This window comes from Polypterus senegalus, chromosome 3, assembly GCF_016835505.1.
Source record: "Polypterus senegalus isolate Bchr_013 chromosome 3, ASM1683550v1, whole genome shotgun sequence".
In the NCBI taxonomy this organism is placed as follows: domain Eukaryota; kingdom Metazoa; phylum Chordata; class Cladistia; order Polypteriformes; family Polypteridae; genus Polypterus; species Polypterus senegalus.
In genome coordinates, this window is record NC_053156.1 from 127,131,563 (window position 1) to 127,153,791 (window position 22,229).

General features: G+C 34.2%; 1 protein-coding gene across 1 annotated transcript in view; it reads left to right on the forward strand.

Moving 5' to 3' along the window:
- Window positions 1-3,006: 3,006 nt before the first annotated feature.
- The window catches only part of si:ch73-242m19.1, a gene marked incomplete at its 3' end in the record, with an annotated part of 117,145 nt that continues 97,922 nt past the window's right edge, over window positions 3,007-22,229 (forward strand). Inside the window, exons 1-6 of the mRNA XM_039749762.1 lie at window positions 3,007-3,090; window positions 9,514-9,711; window positions 10,793-10,865; window positions 14,080-14,190; window positions 15,817-15,930; window positions 19,589-19,783. Coding sequence (XP_039605696.1) covers window positions 9,575-9,711; window positions 10,793-10,865; window positions 14,080-14,190; window positions 15,817-15,930; window positions 19,589-19,783 — 630 coding nt within the window. The remainder of the gene's footprint in view (window positions 3,091-9,513; window positions 9,712-10,792; window positions 10,866-14,079; window positions 14,191-15,816; window positions 15,931-19,588; window positions 19,784-22,229) is intronic.

Genomic DNA, 22,229 nt, shown 5'->3' on the forward strand with positions numbered 1-22,229 from the left:
AAAATGCATTCATTCATCATTTCATTTCTTGCATGATGTTTTTATACATAGATGTTTTTACTTTCCTCTGCCCTTTGTGTAAAGAAAATAGGGAGTCATAAAATGAATAGAAAGTGAGATGCTTGTTGAAAAAGTAAAACCTGTGGGTTAGTTTTAGCTTGTTTTGATACACTTTTTTCAAGCAAATATCCACATGTTGTTTAATTATCTCCTGATGTTTTAATTTGCCTAAGTATACATATTTTCTATACATAAGAAATAATAATGTCATGACCTTGTTTATTTCTCATCCTTACACTCTTAAAAATAAGGGTTCTATAATGCCGAGCTTGCCCATGACCTTGGCATCTGCTTGAACCCAGGCATCGATAATAATGACCAGGATGCCAGGTCTGTACATCAAAAGTGCTTTGTGTGTTTATTTAAAACAAATTTGTGCCTAAATAAGCTGCAGCTCAATTCTTCAACAATAAATAATCCATAAAAATCAGTGCATCCATTATGATAAAAACCATCAATAAATAGTTCCTTAAATAACTTAAAATCCAAGAATAAAACCAGTCAGACACCGGGTTCTCTTTCCAACCCCAGCTTGACTTTCTTTCCATCTGCCCTGCTCACCATTCAAATCTCCTCAGCAGTGCTGAGAAACCAGCAACTCCAGTACCCTCTCTGGCTATCACCCCAACCAGCTCAGCCAATCACCATTTGGACACTTGGAGCTGGACCCCTATCATCCTGCCACCTGCCCAGGACCTATGGAGCACTCACTCAATCACTCCTGCTACTCCCTATCAAGGTGTATCCACCCCTGGAGCATTATTCCTTTTATTCCTTCACGGGGCCACCAAACACTGTACCTTCCTTCCGCCACACTGACTTGATCTTCCTATTCTTTCTTTCTTTTTCTTTCCCTTCCTTTTTTTCTTTCTTCCTTTCTGAACTCCATCTCTCAGTCCTGTGCATGACTTTTACACTTTACAGATGCAACCCCGGGAGTGTCAATAAGGAGCAGCTGAGCTGATCACACCTGAGTGTTTACAATCAGCTAGCTTTTTCATTGAATACCTCATGGCTGCATGGCTTTCTAGTAGCACACACCCACATCCACAAGCCTGAGCTACACTGTTTATTGCTTTAAAATACTGTACCATCATAGACCCCAAACATTCTCCAATTGCAAGTACCAAAGTGGTTCTTCAGAGGAATGCTGTAGGGCAGGGGTTCTCAAAGTCGGTCCTGTTGGTTCCCTGTGGCTGCAGGTTTTAGTTCCAACCAGATTCATAATCAATGACAACAACTGATAACACTGATCTCATTTAATTAGCTGTTTTTTTCTCTCTTCTCTTATTCTACATTAAGAAAAGCACAGCAGCATGGTTTTTACATTTATAAAGATATATAGAAATATTTGTTTTTGCTATAGATTTAAATGCTTAACTATTCTTTGTTGATTTCATTAAAATTTTACCTTTCTCTGTGCAGTTTGCTCTCTTCATTGTGTCTTAATAATGACAATTAAAAACAAAGAGCAGACACCCAGGCAAACAACACTGAATCAGGAAACGCTGTAACTACATTAAAATCAGACCCACTGATTATTTAATAATGCATTTTTAATTAATAATAATAATAATAATAATAATTAAATAATCAGAACACCTGCAAATGTACAAAGACATTCAATATGAAAATGTTGTTAAAAAGAAAAAAAATGTATTATTCCCATATAATTGCTTAGTACATTTTAATATTTTTTTCTTTTACCAAACTTAGTTTTCTAATTTCTATATTGTTCCCAAAACAAAGAATCTGAGAAATAACAATTCACTTAACTAACTCAGGAGTCAAATTAAAAACAGACGATGGCTGGAAAAAAAACCTGCAACCACGGTGGGTCCCCAGCTCTGAAAACCCCTACTGTAGAGTAACCATCCAAATGAAAGTTTCCGAAAACCATATGTTCCCTTAAAGATCGTTATTTAAATATATATTTTTGCATATTGTTATATGGAAAACATATTTACCCTTTTATAAAACTAGCAATTTATGGTAAACTAGGTAACATTATCCTGAACACAGTCTAAGGTCCGTATTCATTTGCTTATTTGGCTTACGTATTTAAATAGATTGGTGGTGTTACTGCAGCACTGCTGCCATGCTACAAGCAGATCGGGGTTGAAGTTCCAAGTGGTCTGTGCGTAAAGTTTGCACATCCCCCATGTGTTCGTTTGAATTACTTCTGGATGCCCTGATTTCCTCCCAAACATGTACAAGTGGATTGGCGATGTTAAATTGGCTCATCGTGGTATGTGTGTGTGTTCTCCCTCCTTGGACTAGCCCTGTCCAAGCATTGTTCCTGTCTGGCCCCTGATGCTTTCTGGGATTGGCTGCAGCTCCCCCGAGGCCCTGCCCTGGATTTTAAAATATCAAGGCGTCTGTATATTTTAGATCAAGGAAACAGTGACACGGGAGAACGTGCAAATGTCACATGCTGCCAGTCTAATGTATTTCGCAGCTTTTTATACAACCTACAATAAACATAACATTGGGATTGCTTGATTTCGCTACTTAATACTTATTGTACGATTACCATTTCAGTTATTGTCCCTCATTACCTGTTTTCTTGAAAACATTACTGAGCTACCCATAAGCAAAATGACATACAGGTAGGTATTTGCACAAACTACTTTCGCCTAGAAAACGGAAACTAACTTCGGAGAATGTTTCCGATTATTCTTTAGCACGTCCGGTGTCTAAATCAGCTCTATTCTGCAAAATTCTGAAGACTGGCTGTCATGTCGAAAACGTGTGCAATGAATAATAAAGCTTTGTAGTTTGCAATGTCCAGCTTTCCACTGTCTAGCTACATCTATCTCGCGTGACGTGGCCGGCGAGACTGCACGCTCACTGGATTGAGGGCACGCGCACGTTCGCCAGTTGTGTACAGCGTCCCTATGGCTACCGCTTCGGACGCACGAAACAACTTTTAGTCCAACGTGAAAAGTGTCATTGTTATTATTATTACTATTTTAGGTTCATAGTGCACCAGAAGTGCTGGAGACATCTTACAAAAGAAAAGGCCACCAGGTACTGTATGTGCGTTTTCTAGTTTTTTTGAAAAAGCAGGAGTATTTGGACGATTGTATTAGGTTCATATAGAGTTGACCAGATTTTTCAAGATAATGAATGATTACTTATTTCTTGTTAAGTGCTTAAAAAATCGCATTTGTATCCAGTTACATATACAGTAGATGAGTTGCAGAACTTGCAGGAAAAGTCCTAAAGTTTGTTTGTATTCTCGAGTATGCAGTTACTCTTTTTGCCATTCAGCGTCTAGTGCCTTAATGATGCCATTAGTTATGGGGACTTCACTGCCTTTTTGTGCCTTGTCATTATTATTTGCTTTCTCTAATACAGACACTTACATTTGTACATATGACATTACTGACAGTATAAACTGGAAAAATGCAAACAATTTTGACTCTTTTGGTAGTGGTGTATGCAGTTAGATTAAAAAATAAGAATAAGATATCCATATTAAAGAAATGTTAATTGTTTGACTAATTAAATACATAACATATGTTAGATAATATATATTTATTTGAATCTCTTCCTTCTGTTTGTTTCATCTCTTAATCCACCTCTGAGTCATGAAGGCCAAAACCACACCTAGCGATATTGGGATTAAGGCAAAAACTAAAGAGGATAACAGTCAGATAGAGTGCACACTCAGTTATTTGAAGCTAAAGTTTTCTGTTAACATTTTGAAATTTGTATTGAATACAAATTTAAATAATCAGCTTTCACATTTACTGAATAAGCAATACTCCCATAAACTCACATTTGGCTAATTTAGATTCACAATTAACCAAACGTGTAAATATTTGAGAATCAGAGAGAACAATCACAGCAGATATCAGGAGAATGAGCAAAGTCCACACAAAAATATCACAAAAAATATTTGAGCCTAGATCACTGGAGGAAGTTTTTTTTTTTTTAGAAAGAGATGTGAGATAGGAAGTACATTATAAGGCAACATGATCATAAATTACATTTGTATCGAGAAATAGAAGGATTGAAACTCAAAAAAGGGGAAGGAAAGTGGAGAAATCCAATTAGTAATGCATAAAGCATCTTTTCTATATTCCACAAATACATTTTTTGTAAGATTAATTGGAAAATGTAGTAATAAGGAACTATTAATATCTACCTTTTGGACTTAAATATTCATGGATATTTCATTGTGTCTTCAGAAAGCTCTGAAATGTGTTTGCTATTATGTGGTCATTAGCTTAGCTAGTTAGGTTGCAATGTACAGTTTATGTTCACTTTTTCCCTCAATCATCAAAGAAATGAAGCAGTGCTGTGAAGAAAAGTGGGACAAAATGCTACTAGTTGATGTAAGAAACTGATATACTACTATATAAAACAATTACATCATATTATTACTGATCTTGATCTCAAGTTACTGAATCATGTAGTGTATACTGTATACCTTTCCTCAGTTTGCTTCTTTGTGCTGCCTTATATTTTTGATTAAAAATGTCAAATACAATTTGAGGTTTTGTTTAGAAGTTCTAAACAACTCCTCCTAAATCAGAAGTAGTAGTATTATTGTCAAATTTACAGAGTACAGTGAAATTACTACTGCAACCACTATACAACACATTGCCATTCTCTGGCACCATGATAAACAAGAAAGTTTTAAAATACATACAGTAACTTTATAATGATGGTCATCTGAAGATGTATTTTATGTCCACCAAATCAATGCTACTCAAGACAGTGGAGTCCATCTGTCAAATATTGGAAGTGATGCTGACCTTTATTCACATCAACAGATTGTCTTAACTTTTTCAATAATAATTCTAGCCTACCTACCATTCAAATAGAAAAACAATGTCCAAATTTACTTAAAAGCAGAAAAAATTAAATTCACTGAACAGGGAACAATACCATTTTTTTCAGAATCTGGCAATCCACTCATATATCTGTAAGAAAGAGTTCATTTGCAAAGTTCTACAAACACAGTAAATATCCCAATTTACACAAAATAGGAGAATTTAGGATGTAAAATAACTGCATGTTTATTGACTGTGATCAGTAATGAACAGTTAATTTTGAAGTGACATGCTGCCTAATGGATTCAGCCTCCTAGGCTTGAATCAGTCTCCTGGTATGGAATTTACACGTGCTCCACATGTCTATATGGGTTTTCTTTGTCTATATGGGTTATTCTCTGGATACTTTGGCTTTTCTCCAACATTACCAAAGATGTGTGTTTGTGTGTGTTAATGTAGTTGGTGACTATACTTTGTCCCCATGTGAGTGTGCATGCATGGGTCCTGTGATGCATTGACATCATGTTCATGGTTGGTTCCAGTCTACAGTAGTGACCATAATTCTAAACTGGATTAAGTGTGTATGCAAATAATAAAACAAAATATTATTATTTGAATCTCAAATTGCTGTTACTAAAACTATTATGAAAAAATATTGTAAAAAATACTACTAAACCATCCACTGAACTATTTAAAATTATTATTTTTTTTGTTGAGAGCTGGAGCCCATCAAGACTTCTTCAAGTACAAGGCAAGGAATCAGCCTTGGAGAGGATGCAAGTCCATCACAGGGCGCAATGCACACTCACTGATGTCACACCAGTTTAGAGTCATTAATTAGTTAGTTATGTGTTTATTTGCATTACGGTTTATCATAGCACTAGACAGGAAGATCTGTTGCATGTTGGTCAGCCAAGCAAGTAAGAATTTCAGTTTATTTTTATATGTGGCAATGCTGCTGCTGCTACTACTCATTTTTTATGATGCACTATGGGGCTTTGCCCCCTGCTTGCTTCACTCGCCAACAAACGGGTCTGCGGTATACGCTAGCCTCTTTGTGGTACAAGTTAAACAGATTGGTATTTTCATAGGAATTGTTACATATGCCTAATAGAACTAACTATATAATTAGGAATATTAAAAATAATAAAACGTAATGATATGAAAGTAAATTATATTTAATGATGCGTTAGAGTTATTTGTTGCGTAATATGATTTTGTTCTGTTTGGCTTTGAAATTAACACGCAAATACTTTTTAAACTTACACTTACTGCAAAAGTTCAGTAAAACAATTTTTGGAATTAAATTTTCGTCAATATTGCATTGTATTTTGATTTTGTGTTTGGACTTTCATCATGACAATGCAAGGTATAACTGCCTGTGATTGAATTTCGTTTCTTTCTCTCTAAAGAATAAAATGACTTTTTTGAATGTTTGACTCTGAGATTTGTTAATTGTCTTTGCAAAAGCTATTCTAACAGGAAACTGTTAACGTTTTAATACGAATGGTATATCAAGATCTCCTTTGTTGTGTAATGTTATCCGTGGAAGATGTACTACATTGGCTTTCTTGGATATATCCTTCTTTCTACAGTAATTCGTGTGGTGGAAGACCGGATGGTGTTAATGGTTATAGATATTCTTCAGGATATTGTACGTTGATGTTTTCATCTTTCACACGATCACTACTAACTGTTTCAGTATAGTCTATTGATATGCATTTAACCAATTTGTCGTGTAACTGGTTGTCAGTTTTGGAGTTAATTCGTTTGACTTCATTGTTTCTTGGTGCTAGGATTGCCCGTGTACTCATTTTTTCTGTTGATAACCCATTGTGATAAAATTCTTTAACAAGTTTTGGACATAATACGTCTTCTTTAAAGTGAGGAAAATGTTAAAATTTATAAGAGCTGAGAGAGCAGGAACTGTAAGGAAAACTTTAAAATTTATAAGAGCTGAGAGAGCAGGAACTGTGTCTGTCAAAGGCAGTCACACAAATGAGATGTGAGAGGACTGTGTGCGTGGTTGAATATGGTTGAGAGGAGGGCATGACTTGAAAAAATCTCATGGCCAAAGTCTTGTCTCCCGGGACTTGAAAAAATCTCTTAAAAAAAGTCTTGTCTCGTCTCAGAATTTTTTATATAATAGAGAGATTTATATACTGTATTTTGAGTTGAATGAAATGTTCCTTGCCAAAACATTTTATGTGCTCCTACATAATATATACATTCCAAGTGGACACTCGTGTTTGTTAGGTTAATTTATAAATCTAAAATGTCCAGTTATGACTGAGTATGATTGTGTGTGTAACTGTGCTGTATGATGAACTGCCATTAATTCTAGGTTGGTTGCTATTTGTTTGTGCCCATTGTTGCTGTAATAGAGTCCAATTACCTGTGACTAAGTAGCGGGGTGATTAGGTTATAAAAACAGATGGACGCATGGACATAATTGGTGAATCATATATGTTGTATATCTGGGTCACACCATATGTACATTTTTTCTAATCTATAGCTATATTAGACGTTGTACCCTGTCTGGCATTGTTTATTGTTCAGTGATGCTGAGATAAGACCTGGTTCCCCTTTAACTGAGCTGAATAAGTATGTAATAAAATGAATGATAGACAGATTTATGGGATTCAAGGGATTGTCAGATGGGGGCCTGTGCTACAAAATAAACATCTAATCCTCTAAAGAAGAAAGAAAGTGTTATGACCTTTTGGTTATCCAGTGGGTTACAATGTTTGTACAAAAATCAATCGTATAAATTCCCTATAGTGCAGAACTAAGGCCTCTGCATTACTGTAAAATTTCTCTGTCTCTCATTATAAACTGTTCTTTCTTCTTCTAAGATATTAAAACCAAAAATAGAACATTCAAAAATACACCTACATGTATACTTTTCAGTAGAAACCTAGACTTTCATTTTAGTTTTAGAGAGCAAAAAAGCCAAACAAATTGGAATAATGATCCTCAAAGTTGTCACCAGCAACATACTACAGTATATGTATGAGATATGGAGTATCATGTAAAATACACTTATGAAATCTGACAATAAATAGCACCTCTTATAGAAAAGCTACTCAAAAGTATACTGACAATAATGCAATGCATACTGAAGCAGATACTTGTGCTCATAATTCATATTTGGAAAACCAATACTGTAAAAACACATTGTGTATTTATTCAAGAGCAACTTCCTGAACCTTGAAAAGAAACTCAATGCAGAAAACAAGTCCATTATTTTATCTGAGATTCTTCTAGGATCAGGGAAGAAACTGCATTTTCAGAAGTTAAATTTAAATTACAGTGTGTGAATGACAACACAGTGCTCTGATAGCAAGAACCACTAGGGGCTGCTGCTCCCAAAAATAAGCCCAAAATGTGCAGAGATATCAAAATGGTGATTTTATATAAAATGAAATAGATACGACAAGAATCATTATATGGAGAAGGCCAAGTGTTACAGAAAGCACAATAAAAAGTATGAATTGGCATAAGTCAACCTAATTTGGGGTATTCATAAGAAATTTAATAATTTACTTCATGAGGTAGAAGTACATAATAAAAAAGATTAAATTACATCAAATATTTGTAATATTAAAATGTGTGCTTCAATTAAAATATTTAAAGTCTATATTTTCTTGATTGTAATAGAACTAAATAAAAAAATAACATATTCTTAATCACTGACCTTAAAATAGTCTAAAATGATACCCCACATTCTTATGATTAAAATTTGTCATTTTCAACCTTCTGGGAGTGGCAAGCTAGGGCCACCATTAAAACCATATCTCAAAAATATTATCATATTCATGATCAGCAACATTAAAATTAAGTAAAAAGACACTCCACATGCCTATATTACTGATCCCATTTCTTTGAACTTTTGTAAAAAGGCATAACTTTGACCCCTTATATCTCATTAGGGAGTTAAGCGATAGGTTATGTTGATGTGGCATGCATAACTTCAAGTTTTCCTGATCATTTTTGCTGAAGACACCTACTGATTAACGTTTTATCATAAGAAGAGTATTTCCTGCACAAAATATGGTCCAAAAAGGCCTAATAATGACAGTTTTTAGGGTCAAGTCTTGCATAACTAGATAACAATACACCTCAAACGGCATATACCAGTGAGTCACTGAAGCGATTTCAAAGTGTTCATAAAAAAATCTTAAGAACTCAACATGCAAACCCCTAGCAGGAAGCAAGTTTTAAAAGCTATTTGGAGTTTACTCCTTGACAATCCCTCTGTGCAGTGTTTAATATCTCAGGAAAATCAAAATATAGTGCACTCTGCAGGCCACTTAAACAATTTCACATCTGAGTACTGCTACCATGGTTGCCTGTTTTGGGCAGCAGCATTCCCTGGTCCCTAGCAGGTTAGCTGAGCTGTCACCTATCACTCTGAAAGAACTCAGTTTGTTTCTTACCTTAGTTTTGCATAAAAGGTTTATGTTTTCACTGTACAGAATATAGTACTTTAACTCCTTTCAATTAACAATGAAATAAATAGAAAATAACTTTTTAAATTATTTATTCTACTCACACAAGCCAGCATTTTATACATAGACATTGTCTTACTTATTTTAAAATGATTATTATTATTATTATTTTCATCGTCATCTATTTATGATCTACATAATCTACATCTGATATCCAGCCTTACACACCACCCTGTGGAGTTCCTTTAGTTTCTGCTTGGAGACTACACGTCAGTTACAATGGAAGAAGTATACAAAGTTACTTCTACAGAGAAGCTGCTGCACATGGAAAAGGAGCTTGCTTCATGGTTAGCTGAGCTGAAGACAGAGATTGAAGAGAATGGGGTGCTGGAAGGAACACCTTCTAGAGCCTACAGGTAAGACAAATCCTACAGGTAAGAAAAATCCTAATGCTAATGTTATGTTTATAGTCTGAGGTGTACAGAGTGAAGAGAGAAGGAGATAGGGCCATTCCTTGTGATCCTTGTGTGGGATCCAGTTCTTCATGTAAGTGGAACTGGTCTGTAGTCTTTAGGTGAAGAAGTGCCTGTCTTCTTTGAAAAAAAAACAATGCAGGCCGTTTTCCCACAACAGACGAACTTTCTGGACCAGCCTTAAGGTCAGACTAAATAGGTGGCAGAGAATACCACAAAGTTGCTCAGCACAAAACCTTAGGACTGACTCCCATCTGGGCCCGTGAATTTTCGTTTTTATAGCATTCTCAGTTGTCTTCTTGCTTGGGCTTTAGTTGTGGACTGTCAATAATGATAGTCAGAGGTGAACTGTTTACTGGCCATTCCAGCTGACATAGCAGGATTTGTTTATAAAGTAGGGATGGCGTGTTGGAACTGCTCATTAGAAGAAGGTGGCAGTGTATGGGAAAATCTATTAAAAATGGCTCTAAGAGTTAGCATTGTCCACATCCCCTTCTAGCACCTGAGCCCTTTCATGTTATTCTGAGTGAGTTTGCTTTCAATTTCTATTGTTTTCTATTTTAGCTTTGTAACTGTTATTAAATATGCATCATACAACAGGTTAAAATATTTTGCAAATTCAAGCAATATTTTAGTAGATTACTTGGCAAGTTTATTTCATTTTAGCATTACTTTAAAATAATTGTGTACCATGCAAATCTCCTATCATTGAATTTTAATAGAGACAGTAATGCTAGAAATACAGTATTGAATATGTGGTAACATATGGATATGTTAGAAAAACACTGAAGCCTTTAAAGAGTAACATGTGTTGTGGTGCTATTTTGTTTTTCATATTTAACTTGTTTCTCATAGCTTAAATTACTATTTGTTGGACATCCTGGCTACTTTCTTCCATTTACAGCAATCAGAAAACATATTATAAACGCGAGTTCTGCAAAGGCACCAAGATGCTTTTGAAAGAAATAACACACACCTGTTTACTTTGTCAGAAATGTTATTTTTGTGCCTTTTTCTGTTTCAGTTCTGTACGTATTCCAAAAGATATCTCCTATTTCAGGAAAGAAAGGGAATTGAAATTAAAAAGGGGCTTGCAGGTAAGATTTATATGTAACTGTTGTTACTATTAATACTATTTTGAATAACTGCATGTAAATGTCTCACTAGAATTCCTCATTGTAGTGAAATAATCATTATAAAATAGATGGAGCGTACATTGCAGCAATACTACTCACAATTACAGCAGTCATTTTCTTAACAATAAAATAAAACAAATAGGTTCAGAAATACAAAGGAACGGAAAATATTGTGAAATTTACACAGAAATGAAAAAGGAAGCAGAATATTATGAAATTGAAATTAATTGTTGAAAATGGCAGAATTTGATGATTGGAAGTGTTTTTACACTCTTCTTGGGTCTACATTCAAAATTAAAATAAGGAATTGTGCTTTCATTTGAACTTGATCTAAAAAGCCAAGTGCTCAATATGTTCCATGTTCTCTGGAAATGTACAGATAATGAGGGTTCATATTTAGTATAAGGTTTGCACTTAAAAGATCACCCTTATTCAGATTCCTGAAATGGTTCTTGGAAAAACATTTGAGGCATGTCAGACTTGAGAGTAAATGCTCCATCACAGTGTAGCTCCTGGGCTTGATGTACATAAGATTGTAGTCTAAGTGCAACATTGTTAGTTGGCAATAGGAAGCATTTAACTGGACTTTTTTGGTTTGCATCTACGCATACTATAACTATATCTAATGTATGTATTTATTCCAAGAAGTTAATAGTGACAGCAGGCTCGGTTGGGTTTTAACATGTGCTATTTTCTATTCATGAGACCGTTTTCGAAAAGTGGTTTATTTAACATTATTTTATTCAAAATACATGTATTTAGGACATACAACTGGAAATCTGACATATGTATAATGTGACACAGGTGAATTAAGATTTTTTCATTTACGTTTGATATTGTTTGCTCTTTGTTCCACATTGGTCAATATATGTTTGCTCTTTGTTCCACATTGGTCAATATATATGTCAATTCAATCAGAAATTTTGTTATCTCTATTCTGCATGAAGACATGAGATAAAATTTTTTCCTCAGCCATTAGTACAAACTACATAGGTTAAGCAACATTTTTTGGGTGGAGTATCCCTTTAAGTGTCATCCCTGGTTGATTTCAATTCTATCTCCAGAATCACTTTAAGGTTCAAGAATACCTCCTGAAAATCTTTGCAGAGTTTTTTCTGGCATTCCCAGATAACTCCATATTTCTGTGCTTCACTATACAATTAAGAATTTATTAAGCAACTTTCTTTGCTCTGACACTATTGGACCTCCATAACATGGAGCAGAACCCTATTCTATGTGCCAAAGCTATGTGCCATGCTTTACTTCAAAATTACTACTGATCATAAAGCATATTATCTGTTAAACTAATTTTATAACCAAGTGTGCTCCTGAAACTTTCAGCAGATCTCAATTCAATAGCACCTGTTAGGATCACAATTGAAAAAGGGAGAGATCTTGCAAAAAGTAGAATTGTTTCATGATGAAAAACAACAGGAAAAAGGAAGCACCAAAAACAAATGGGAATGACAAAAGCAGAGTCAGAAATCAGGCTGGGATCAGAAAACCAAGATATCAAACAAAAAGAAAATGATTGTCTAAACAAAATTACAAAATCAGAATCAAAGTAATAAAAGCCACAGCCAAAAGAGAAAGAAAAAAAAGAGAGACGGTCTGATATTGATGGAATATACTGACAAAATGTGTCATGTGATCTCAGCAATGACCATAACAGCCAAAATGGTTGAGCTCGTCCAAGAAAATACTTACAAGTTGACAGTGTGCTGATGTCACCATGATAATGATAAAAATAATAGTAAGAACAAAAAACTCCATAAGTAATTAATATTAATTCTAAACATAGATTCATAACAAGCACCCTATGTTTTATTATTTTTGTAATAGGAAATACGGAAATCCTGAAGTGACAAACTACTACTACTACTACTACTACTAAACATTTTAAGTGTGCTACCTTGATCAAATTAATAAGAGAGTTTCTGGCCCATATTTTGAAAAACATAAATTAAAGATTAAGAAGAAGAAAAACTTTGCCTCTCTTGTATATTATAGAAACTTTTATATATTGCAGTATTCTTGAGAGTTGCCTGTTTTGCTGCAGCTGCTCCAGTTTCTAGCAGTAGCCTCCTGTCAGATTTTCTGTCTGGTTTCCATTATCGCTTTATATTATTAATATGAGTTTATGCAGAGGCACCTGTCTGAATTAAGCCTTACTTGCACATTAACAGCTTGTGGCATTAGCTGTTGCAAAAAGCTTTACTATTTTTAGATCCTTATTTTGTATTTTAACTGAAAAAAAGTCTATACTTTTTTTTCCCAAACGCTCAAAATGTATTGTATGCCAAGTCATTTTTAAGTCATCTTGAGTAAATGTATACCCTAAATAATACTCAAAATAATAAAGTATTGAAAAATCACTATTAGTACATTTTTCAATTTTATAAAGTGAATTGACCTTATTGCATTGCTTATACTCATTGATTAAGCATTTTAATTAGAACTTTTGATCATAGTTCATTAGGCCGTTACATAATTATAATAGTTTCTGAACTTTGAATATAGTTCTGTGCTGTAACATTTATTAAGGTTATTAAGGTATTATAGCTCTGTCTTTGTTCAAAGAAATATAAAAGTGCAACATCTTGATGTTTGTTTTATGATCAAACAATTTTGTATTGTAAATTCATAGGAAGTCAAAGCATTAGTACAGCAGCCCTATTCACAAAGCACAGACCTATCATAGACAGGACCTCATTCCAATAAATTGCAAAACACAGCACTCACAATGTTACTAATACTAGTCCAATATAGGGGCATTAGTTAAGCTAATGTGCATTTTTGCCAAAGGGATATGCGAAGAAACCTGATTATTAGAGAAAATATACAAGAGTACAGTAAACATGTGCAAACTTTAAAAATACAGCAACTCGGTCAGAAATTGAACCGTGGTTGCTGAATCTGTGAGGCGGTAGAACTGACCACTGTGTAACCTAGCTTTTTTATATGTTGAAACAAATCACACATTTAGCAAAACATTTTAATTTCACATTATTAAAATAACAAAAAATTAATATACTATATTAGGTAAAATCCACATGGTACAGTATATCTTTTCATACTAGTTTTATTTGAATTTGGTACCTGAGGTTGCTGCAGTTTGACATTATCTGTTTCATGTAAAGATCATGCCCAATTATTTTATGTTCTTGTGTTATAGGTGGCCCAAGCCAAGTCAATTGCCATCAAGGCTCAGGTTATGAAAAGAGAGGTAGACAGCTGTTTAAGCCGTGAATACACACCAGAGAGCCTCCCACTGTTACTACACCAGGTATGTTCAAACTTATTTTCTAGAATGGTTAGTAATTTTCATGTGCAGTACGTTGCAGTACTTTTACTCTAAACCATGGGCTGACTTTTCCCACAGTTATATGCATTTGTTCCCAACATTCAAATAGACACATCCTACTAGAATAATGCAAGTTGCTGAAACAATGACTTGAATTAACTAGAATATGAAAGTATTCTTGGTATTGGAAATGTAAATTAACAATCAATTAAGGATTCAAACTCAAGACAGGTAAAGTTTGTAAATTTTGATACCTAAACTGAGAGAGATTTCATTCTGTATAACACTCATATTGTATGTAATCTATAAAGTGAGTGCCTATGTTAATTACACTCATGTGCTGTAAAACAACTTTGCAAAATTGCACAAGCAATTTTACCCAGGCGGTTAACAATATATTTTAGAGAAACAGCAGAAATGAAAATTGTCAACTAACAATAAACATAAACAGTAATATTTAACAAATTATTATAGTGCACTTAAATTGAAAATCAAGTTATATTATTCCAGTCCATTCCAAATTATAGAATTCTCAGATTTCTTCAGATTCCTTTGTGCTTAGGTAAAACTTCCAACAGAAATAGTTATTTTTGCTAAATAGGCTAAATAATGAAAAAAATAAGACATGTAATTTATCACTTGACAGTTGCTCTTCTGACAACCTTTCATCATATTTTTGAGGTAGCATGATTTTCCACTTTAAGCAAAACAACTTGTATGCAGTCACCCCTTTCTTTTTTGAACTTTTGACTGTTAAACTGTTAAATCTGCTGTATATACATCACTATTAATACCTGTCTATCAATCATGTTGTAGTGCCTGACTGAAACAGATGTTACCTTTACAAATGATGGTTGCTATGTGTCAAACCTGGTTAATCTTGCAAAATAAGGGAAAGAACTGAGTGAGGGTTCTGCTTAGGTTGTCTGGTCTCATGCAGACAGATGGCTTGCCAAATCAGCACATTATTAACATTAAAAGTGGAGTTAATTAGGTCATTCACATTTGTAAAATATCAGCTAAACTATAGATCCGACAAAATACAAAATTTACAACAGAAATACAGCTGGAAACAAATAAAATTTAATTGTACAAAATACTTGTTACATGTTACTTTATAGTTTTACAGACCAGCACATTCTGTTTGAACTGGCTAGTCTAGATTTGGTTCCACTTGGTAGGTAACCCCCTTTTTCCTCAATATTGAAGCTGACAGTTAATGCAAAGAAAATACTGATGCTAATTTTAATGTTGAATGTTCCTCATAATCAATGATATCCTCATTTTCTAGCTTCATTAGTACGTTATGATTGTAAAAAATATATTTGTTGCCAAAGTTCAGCCTGAGCCACCTAACATTACTTACTTACATTGTTGTGTGGGGCATAGACGGTTACAGTTTTTTTTTTTTTTACCAAATTAGGACAGTATCACAGTTAGCTAAAAATATTTACTTTACTGTATGTTAAAAATATTTCAAATTGAATCAGATAATTTGCATAATAGACATATCTATCTGTTTAATCATCACACATATTGCAAAGTGCTTTTTTCATGTTTAGTTATGTGTCTGGAGTCTATGCAACAACTGAAAAAAAATTATGTCAGTTTTTCACAGATCGGAGTTACCAGCTGTCTCAGTGCAAATACCTCCACATGCTGAGATGGAAGAGATTCTGTCAGCACTCCAGTGTTATTGAACAACTCTATCCAGATTACAAGGTGTGAAATATGTTATTACTCTTAAAAGAATTCCTAAAGATATATCATTCTTCAGTTTTTAAAAGTGAAAAGGGCAAATATAACATATTTGTTTTGCAGTAATGCCTAGGAGAGTACAGTGTTAGCAAAGGTACATTACAGCTCCCAAGAAATATTTTCAATAAACAGTCACTGTTTTTATGAAGTCTGCACATGCTCCTTGTTGTCGTGTTGGTTTTCTTAGGAAATGTCAGTCTTTTTTGAAGTATCAGTTTGACAGAAAATGAGTATATTTTAATGGTAATCCTTTGTGGTGTTCTGAGTGGTGACTGGTGTTCTACCCAAAATTAATCCATACATTGCTTCTCTGGTGACTACAATAGAATATAGCTCTTTATGACTTTGAAATCAAAATGGGTTAAGAAGATGAATTAATATTTTGTGTGTAGTCTATACAAGCTTTACCTAAATTAATAATTAATTTGCTTTTATTGCTATTATTTGTTCATTATTAAACTGTAAAATATATTTGATAAACATCAACAACAAAACTTATGTGAAAAAGATAGTTGCATTTTATTACTGAGGTTTTTTAAATAAAAACTACCAGGTACACCGACTTAAAAGTCATGTTGCTGAGGAAAAATAGTCATATTTAAAATTTTAAAATAAAAATATAATACGTTATTATACAGGGTGAGTCAAAATTATGTTAACACTAATGGTACTGCTATATATACTTATATACAATTTATGTGGACAATTTATGTGCCACTTATGGTATTTGTGTTGAACATGATGGAGAACAGGTTGAGACATTCCTGTAAATCATCTTGCACATATGAAGTATGTTTTGTGAATAAATTGTTTCCCCCCATTCAAATGTTAACAAACGTTCGACTCACCCTTTATAACAGATGCAACATTACCAAGACAAAGTATCAAATGAAACATACTGTAATTGGTTTGTACATTTAAACGACCTTTCGGAAAGTAATTAGATTGAAGTGTCCTAATCGGTGAGATGAATTTAAAAATTTAGTTGGAGGTGCTCTGCCAAAAGGCACACAAACTTTGGTTATGGACAGAGTCTGCACTTCTCAAGAAAGATCTGTTCATGTGAACCATGTACAGATGAAAATCCATTTCAGAGTACCTTAGAAGATGAATTGTAGAGATGCATAAAACTGGAAGAGGTTACAAAATATTTTATGGTGGTGTAAGTGTTCATCAATCCCCAGTAAGGTACACTGTCTATAAAAGGTGGAATTCAGTCCCTTGTCCCTTGTAATGAGCACCCTGTAAAGGTCATGTCAAGAGTACAGCATTCAATGGATTAACAAGAAAGACATTGAATCAGAATCATGCTAATAGAAGGGCAACACAGAGGAAAATACCTCCCTTCAAATATAACACTGCTTCTTGTCTTAAATTTGCAAAAGACCATCTGGATGCTCTTCAGTGCTTCTGTGACAATTGTTCTGTGGTCAGAAAAGGCAAAAGTTAAACTGCTCAACAGAAACCCACAGTGTTGTGAATTGGGAGAGCTGGGAGCATAGCACACCATCACAAAAACTTAAACTTAGCTTGCTATCATAGAGGGAATGATGAATTTAAAGTTACATCAAGAAGTTTTATATAAGGATTTCAAGGTAGTGATCAATTACCAGAAACTTGATAGAAGGTGAATGATGCAACAACACAATGACCTGAAATAATAAAATATGAAAATGTATTCAATGTAATACCAATTACTTTCTCATTAAGACATACAGTGTGAAACTTTCCATTAACTTAAATTGCAAAAAGGTTGTAGGTGCAACACATGAGCGAGTAAACTTATTTTACCATTTATATTTCTACTCAGTATATTTAATATATTTTTTGCCCTGTTGAATCTAAACTGTATATTGATACTTACTAAGCTAAACTAAACTCTTACCATGTGAGTGAAGTAGCCACAATAAAGTTTCTAGAAGCCCACTATGCCTCAATCAAAATAAATTCTTGAAAAGGTGGGAAAAAATGTTGTTCAAATTTATCAATCAGAAAAGGGTTAAAGCCATTTCTAAGCCAATGGGATTCCACCACACCAGAGTAAGAGCTGTTATCTACAAACAGAGAACATTTGGAAAAGTGGTGAATCTTACAAGATAATCCCAGCCTGCCAAACTACCCCAAGGACACTGCTCCTTCTTGTTAAAAAAAAAATCACAAAAAAAATCTAACAAAAATCATGTAAAACACTTCAGGCCTCTGTAACTTCAGCTAAAGGTAGTATTCCTGACTGGATAATAAGAAATAGACTGAGTAGAAAGTTTAGCAGGCTGGAAAACTTTGCAGTCCAAGAGTAACATCAGTGCTTGTCTTGCATTTGCAAAGACACACCTAGAAGACCCCTGGGGCTTTTTGAATAAAGTTCTATGGACAAATGAGTCAAAGTAACACTCTTTGGAAGACACAGTTCCCATTATGTCTGGAGTAAAGCTAGTACAGAGTTCAATAGTAAGAAAATCATAACTGCAATAGTACATGGAGGTAGTAGTGTGATGGTATGGGGATGCTTTGCCACCTCAGGACCTGAAATTCTTACCATTACTGTAGAAACAATACATTTTGAACTTTACCAGAATATTCTTAAGGAGAATGTCCAGTTATCAGTCTGTGACCCAAAGCTGAAGCATAATTGGGACATGCAACAGGATAATGACCCAAAACACAAATGCAAATATTCAGCTAAATGGCACAGAAGAAACAAAATTAAAGCTTTGGAATGGCATAGTAAAAGTCCTGACTTGAACCCAACAGAAATGATCAGACTTGAAACAAGCATCTCACTGTTGCAGACCAACTAATGTGTCTGAATTAAAGTGGTTCTGTAATGAGGAGTGGGCTAAAATTCTCAACAGTGATGTGAAAAACATTTCAAATTATAGGAAGTGTTTAGATTTGATTATTGCCAATAAAGGTGTTGCAAGAAAGTATTTAAAAAAACTGTGTTGTGTTTTCTTTTTCAAATACTGAATTTAGTCAGAAGGTCTGAGGACATTTATTTTGTAAATTATGTAAAAACTAAGATTTTTGGGGAGGGGGTAAATACTTTTTACAGCACTGTACAGGCCAACAACCTACCATTACCATAGTTTGTAAAATACAATTGTTTGGTGTGTAGAGGATTTTGTCATCTAAGTCTAGATACTATATTTGATGCTTTTCACGGTTTTTGTTTTTCTATTTAATACATTTCACCTGTTGAATCACCTTTAGGTACTGAGATAAATATTATTAGCCTACAAAACATTTTGTTTAAGTGATAATGCACAATATAATGTTATTTTAGATAGTAAAATTCCTAATAGAATAAAACTGTTTAATGGTCTGCCTCTTTGATACAGTTTGCTGAAAAATAATACAATGATTACTTTTTCATTCATATCTTTTATTATTTGAACTATTTTGTTACATCCTTGTTCTAAACAGCATCTTTTAAAAAAACATCATAATGTCACTAATCTTATTCTTATTCACAGCATTTAAACCTAAACCTAAACACTAAATACGTGTTTCAGAAAATGTGTGTATTTGTGTATGTTTTGACTGTATATGCTCTAGTAGCATGTTACTTAATGAGTGAACACACTAATAATAGCATCAACTTAATACTTGTTCTTCTTGGCAGAAACACATTGGAAACATCATGAAGGAATATGATGATTCTGTTCAGAGGGCTCGAAGACTTGCTGTGGCAAGAGAAAATCTCTTTACTGGGAAAGGGACATCAAGCGGTGCTGCAACTGTGGAAGATGTGGTGATTTACCTTCAGTGGCTAGTATGCCACTTTCACTCTGTCAAGACCATTCATAGCTATCTGCAGGTACAATTCAGACTGATTTAAAGAAAATCTTCATAATTGGTTTCCTTCTTAAAAAATAGACAAGCAGAATTTCAGATCAGTTTTATTTTATTTTTTGTTGTTTTTCAGATTTTCGATGCATTTAGAGTAGAAAATAATGGCCATAAATCAGCACACTGCAAACCAAATAATAAAATCACCACAGAGCAAATTCAAAGCCAGCTTATTAGACAGTTTGTTGGTGTGTGTACACTAAATTAACAATATACTTAGTATTATTTTCTTTAAAATATTTTAAAGCAAAATTAACCTTCTAGTTGAAATAATTTTGAGACTAAAATGTTTTAGTGCTACTGTTCCAAATACTAACTTTCAAGATGATCAGATCAACAGATGAGTGGTTTGTGATATTAGCTCAATAATTATATCTTTTGTCTTTTACTACATATGAGGAGGAACTGGATTTTTTGTAGTGAATAAGGCAGTAGTATACAATGTTGAGAATTCTGGTCAATTACAACAGTCATATCAATGTAATGGATATTTGCCTCAAAGCTGCTATATGCATCCAGGTTATGCTTTTAAACTGCCTTATTTGGAAAATTAAGTTATTTGAAAAAGGCAATGGAAGACAAAGAAAAATTGAAAAAATATAGAAACTTGGTGACATTTTCATCATAGTTTGCAGGCTACAAGAATGACATCCTGTTAGGAAGAATAGAATCTAATAAGAAAGTTGACAATAAAGTACAGTTTTCTAAACTATTTTTTAAAACTATACTCTCCTCTCAAATAATGACATTTGAAAATAAAGCACACAAATAAAACAAAATGCAACCACAATACTTAGAATAACATTCATCCATTATCTATCTGCCTAATCTAGTTCACTATCACAGCAGTTGGAATCTATCCTGGCAGCCTCTGGTGCAAGGCAGGACCCCAGTTTATCACAGAGCACAAACATACTGTATACACACTCATAATTACTAATAGTGGACAAATAATCCAACAAACATGTCTTTGGGATGTGGAAGAAAAATGGAAGTATCTAAGGGAAAAAAATGTGTACACAGGGGAATGGCAAAATCCATACTGACAGTGCCCAGGCCAGGATATGAATCTAGGATTCTAGCTTAGTAAGGCAATAGCACAAACAAAATGTCATCATATCATCCCCAAAGTACATTAACAAATTTATATTTTATATAGCACCTTTCATAAAGTGTGCCGAATGCCACTGCTATTGTTTTATTAATCACACAAGGTTACAAATTTATTGTTTTTTAGAGGATTGCCATTTTACAGTCATATTCATCAATGCAGCTAATCATGTGTCTCAATAAGGTACTTTTTAAGAATTGTACCATACTGAAACTGTTAAATCCTTCCTTCTAATGCATCAAAGATATAAAAATAAATTATTACACTAATGATAGGTTGCACTTGTAATTTAAATGTTAGTTTACACTCCCAATTAAAAGCAACAAAGTGTATTGAATACCACACTGGTATATTGTGAGTGGCTACTGGGATCTGCTCCCGGGCAAGCCTTGTGTCCAGAATAACATTGAGACTGTTTCCAAATTAAGGAAACATATGTTTATTGGTAATAGCAGAAAAGTAATAGCAGATTTATGTGAACAGACATAGATAGGTAAACTATAAACAACAATTAAGCCTCTAACGGGATTCACAAAACACCACTTCCAAGGTTCTTTTGGTGCCTGGCCTTTTTCCCTTTTGCTCATTTTTCACCTCCCCAGGCTGGCTGTTGTCCTTACCCCTCACGTATATTCAATTTTGTCTGAAAAAGGGGCTAGAGGTCAATTTAAGGCCAGACACAGGAGCACTTCTGGTGTCATATGTGCTTTGACAAGAGCACAAGATCCCATGAGAAATACAGCCTTATACCAGAGTTTACCACTGGCAGTCCCATGTGACTCCTTCTGTTTAATCATATTTATATTTACAACAGCAAGCACCAAGTAAGGTGTCTGAAGCACAGCCACAACCTATACTGAGATTCTTGTGGCTGGGGAGCTGACTTCCAAACCACATTGCCCTTTGGCTCTCTTTTGTTCACTTATCAACAGAGTGTTCTTAGTAGTAACCTCCCAGATGGGACACACCATTGACTAGATCTCTAGTCTGCCATCTGGCTATTTTTCACAGGGGTCTCCCATAATCATCTATGTACTCTTCAAAGGGAGTAGTAGGCATTATCCTAGGCATAATTCGGGAATGTCCTGGACATCAATAGATTAATGCAAAAGGCATGCCAGCTTATTGTATAATAATAAGTGCATTCTTTTTTTATAGCGGCTCAGCAGCCAAGTGCAGACATATTTCTAAAGGAAATGCGACCTAATCTACCTTTACCAAATCCAAGAAATCATCTTGTTCAATTCAAATTTGCAGATCACCTATACCTTACTATTTGCAAACTTTTTGATATGCCTTTGGC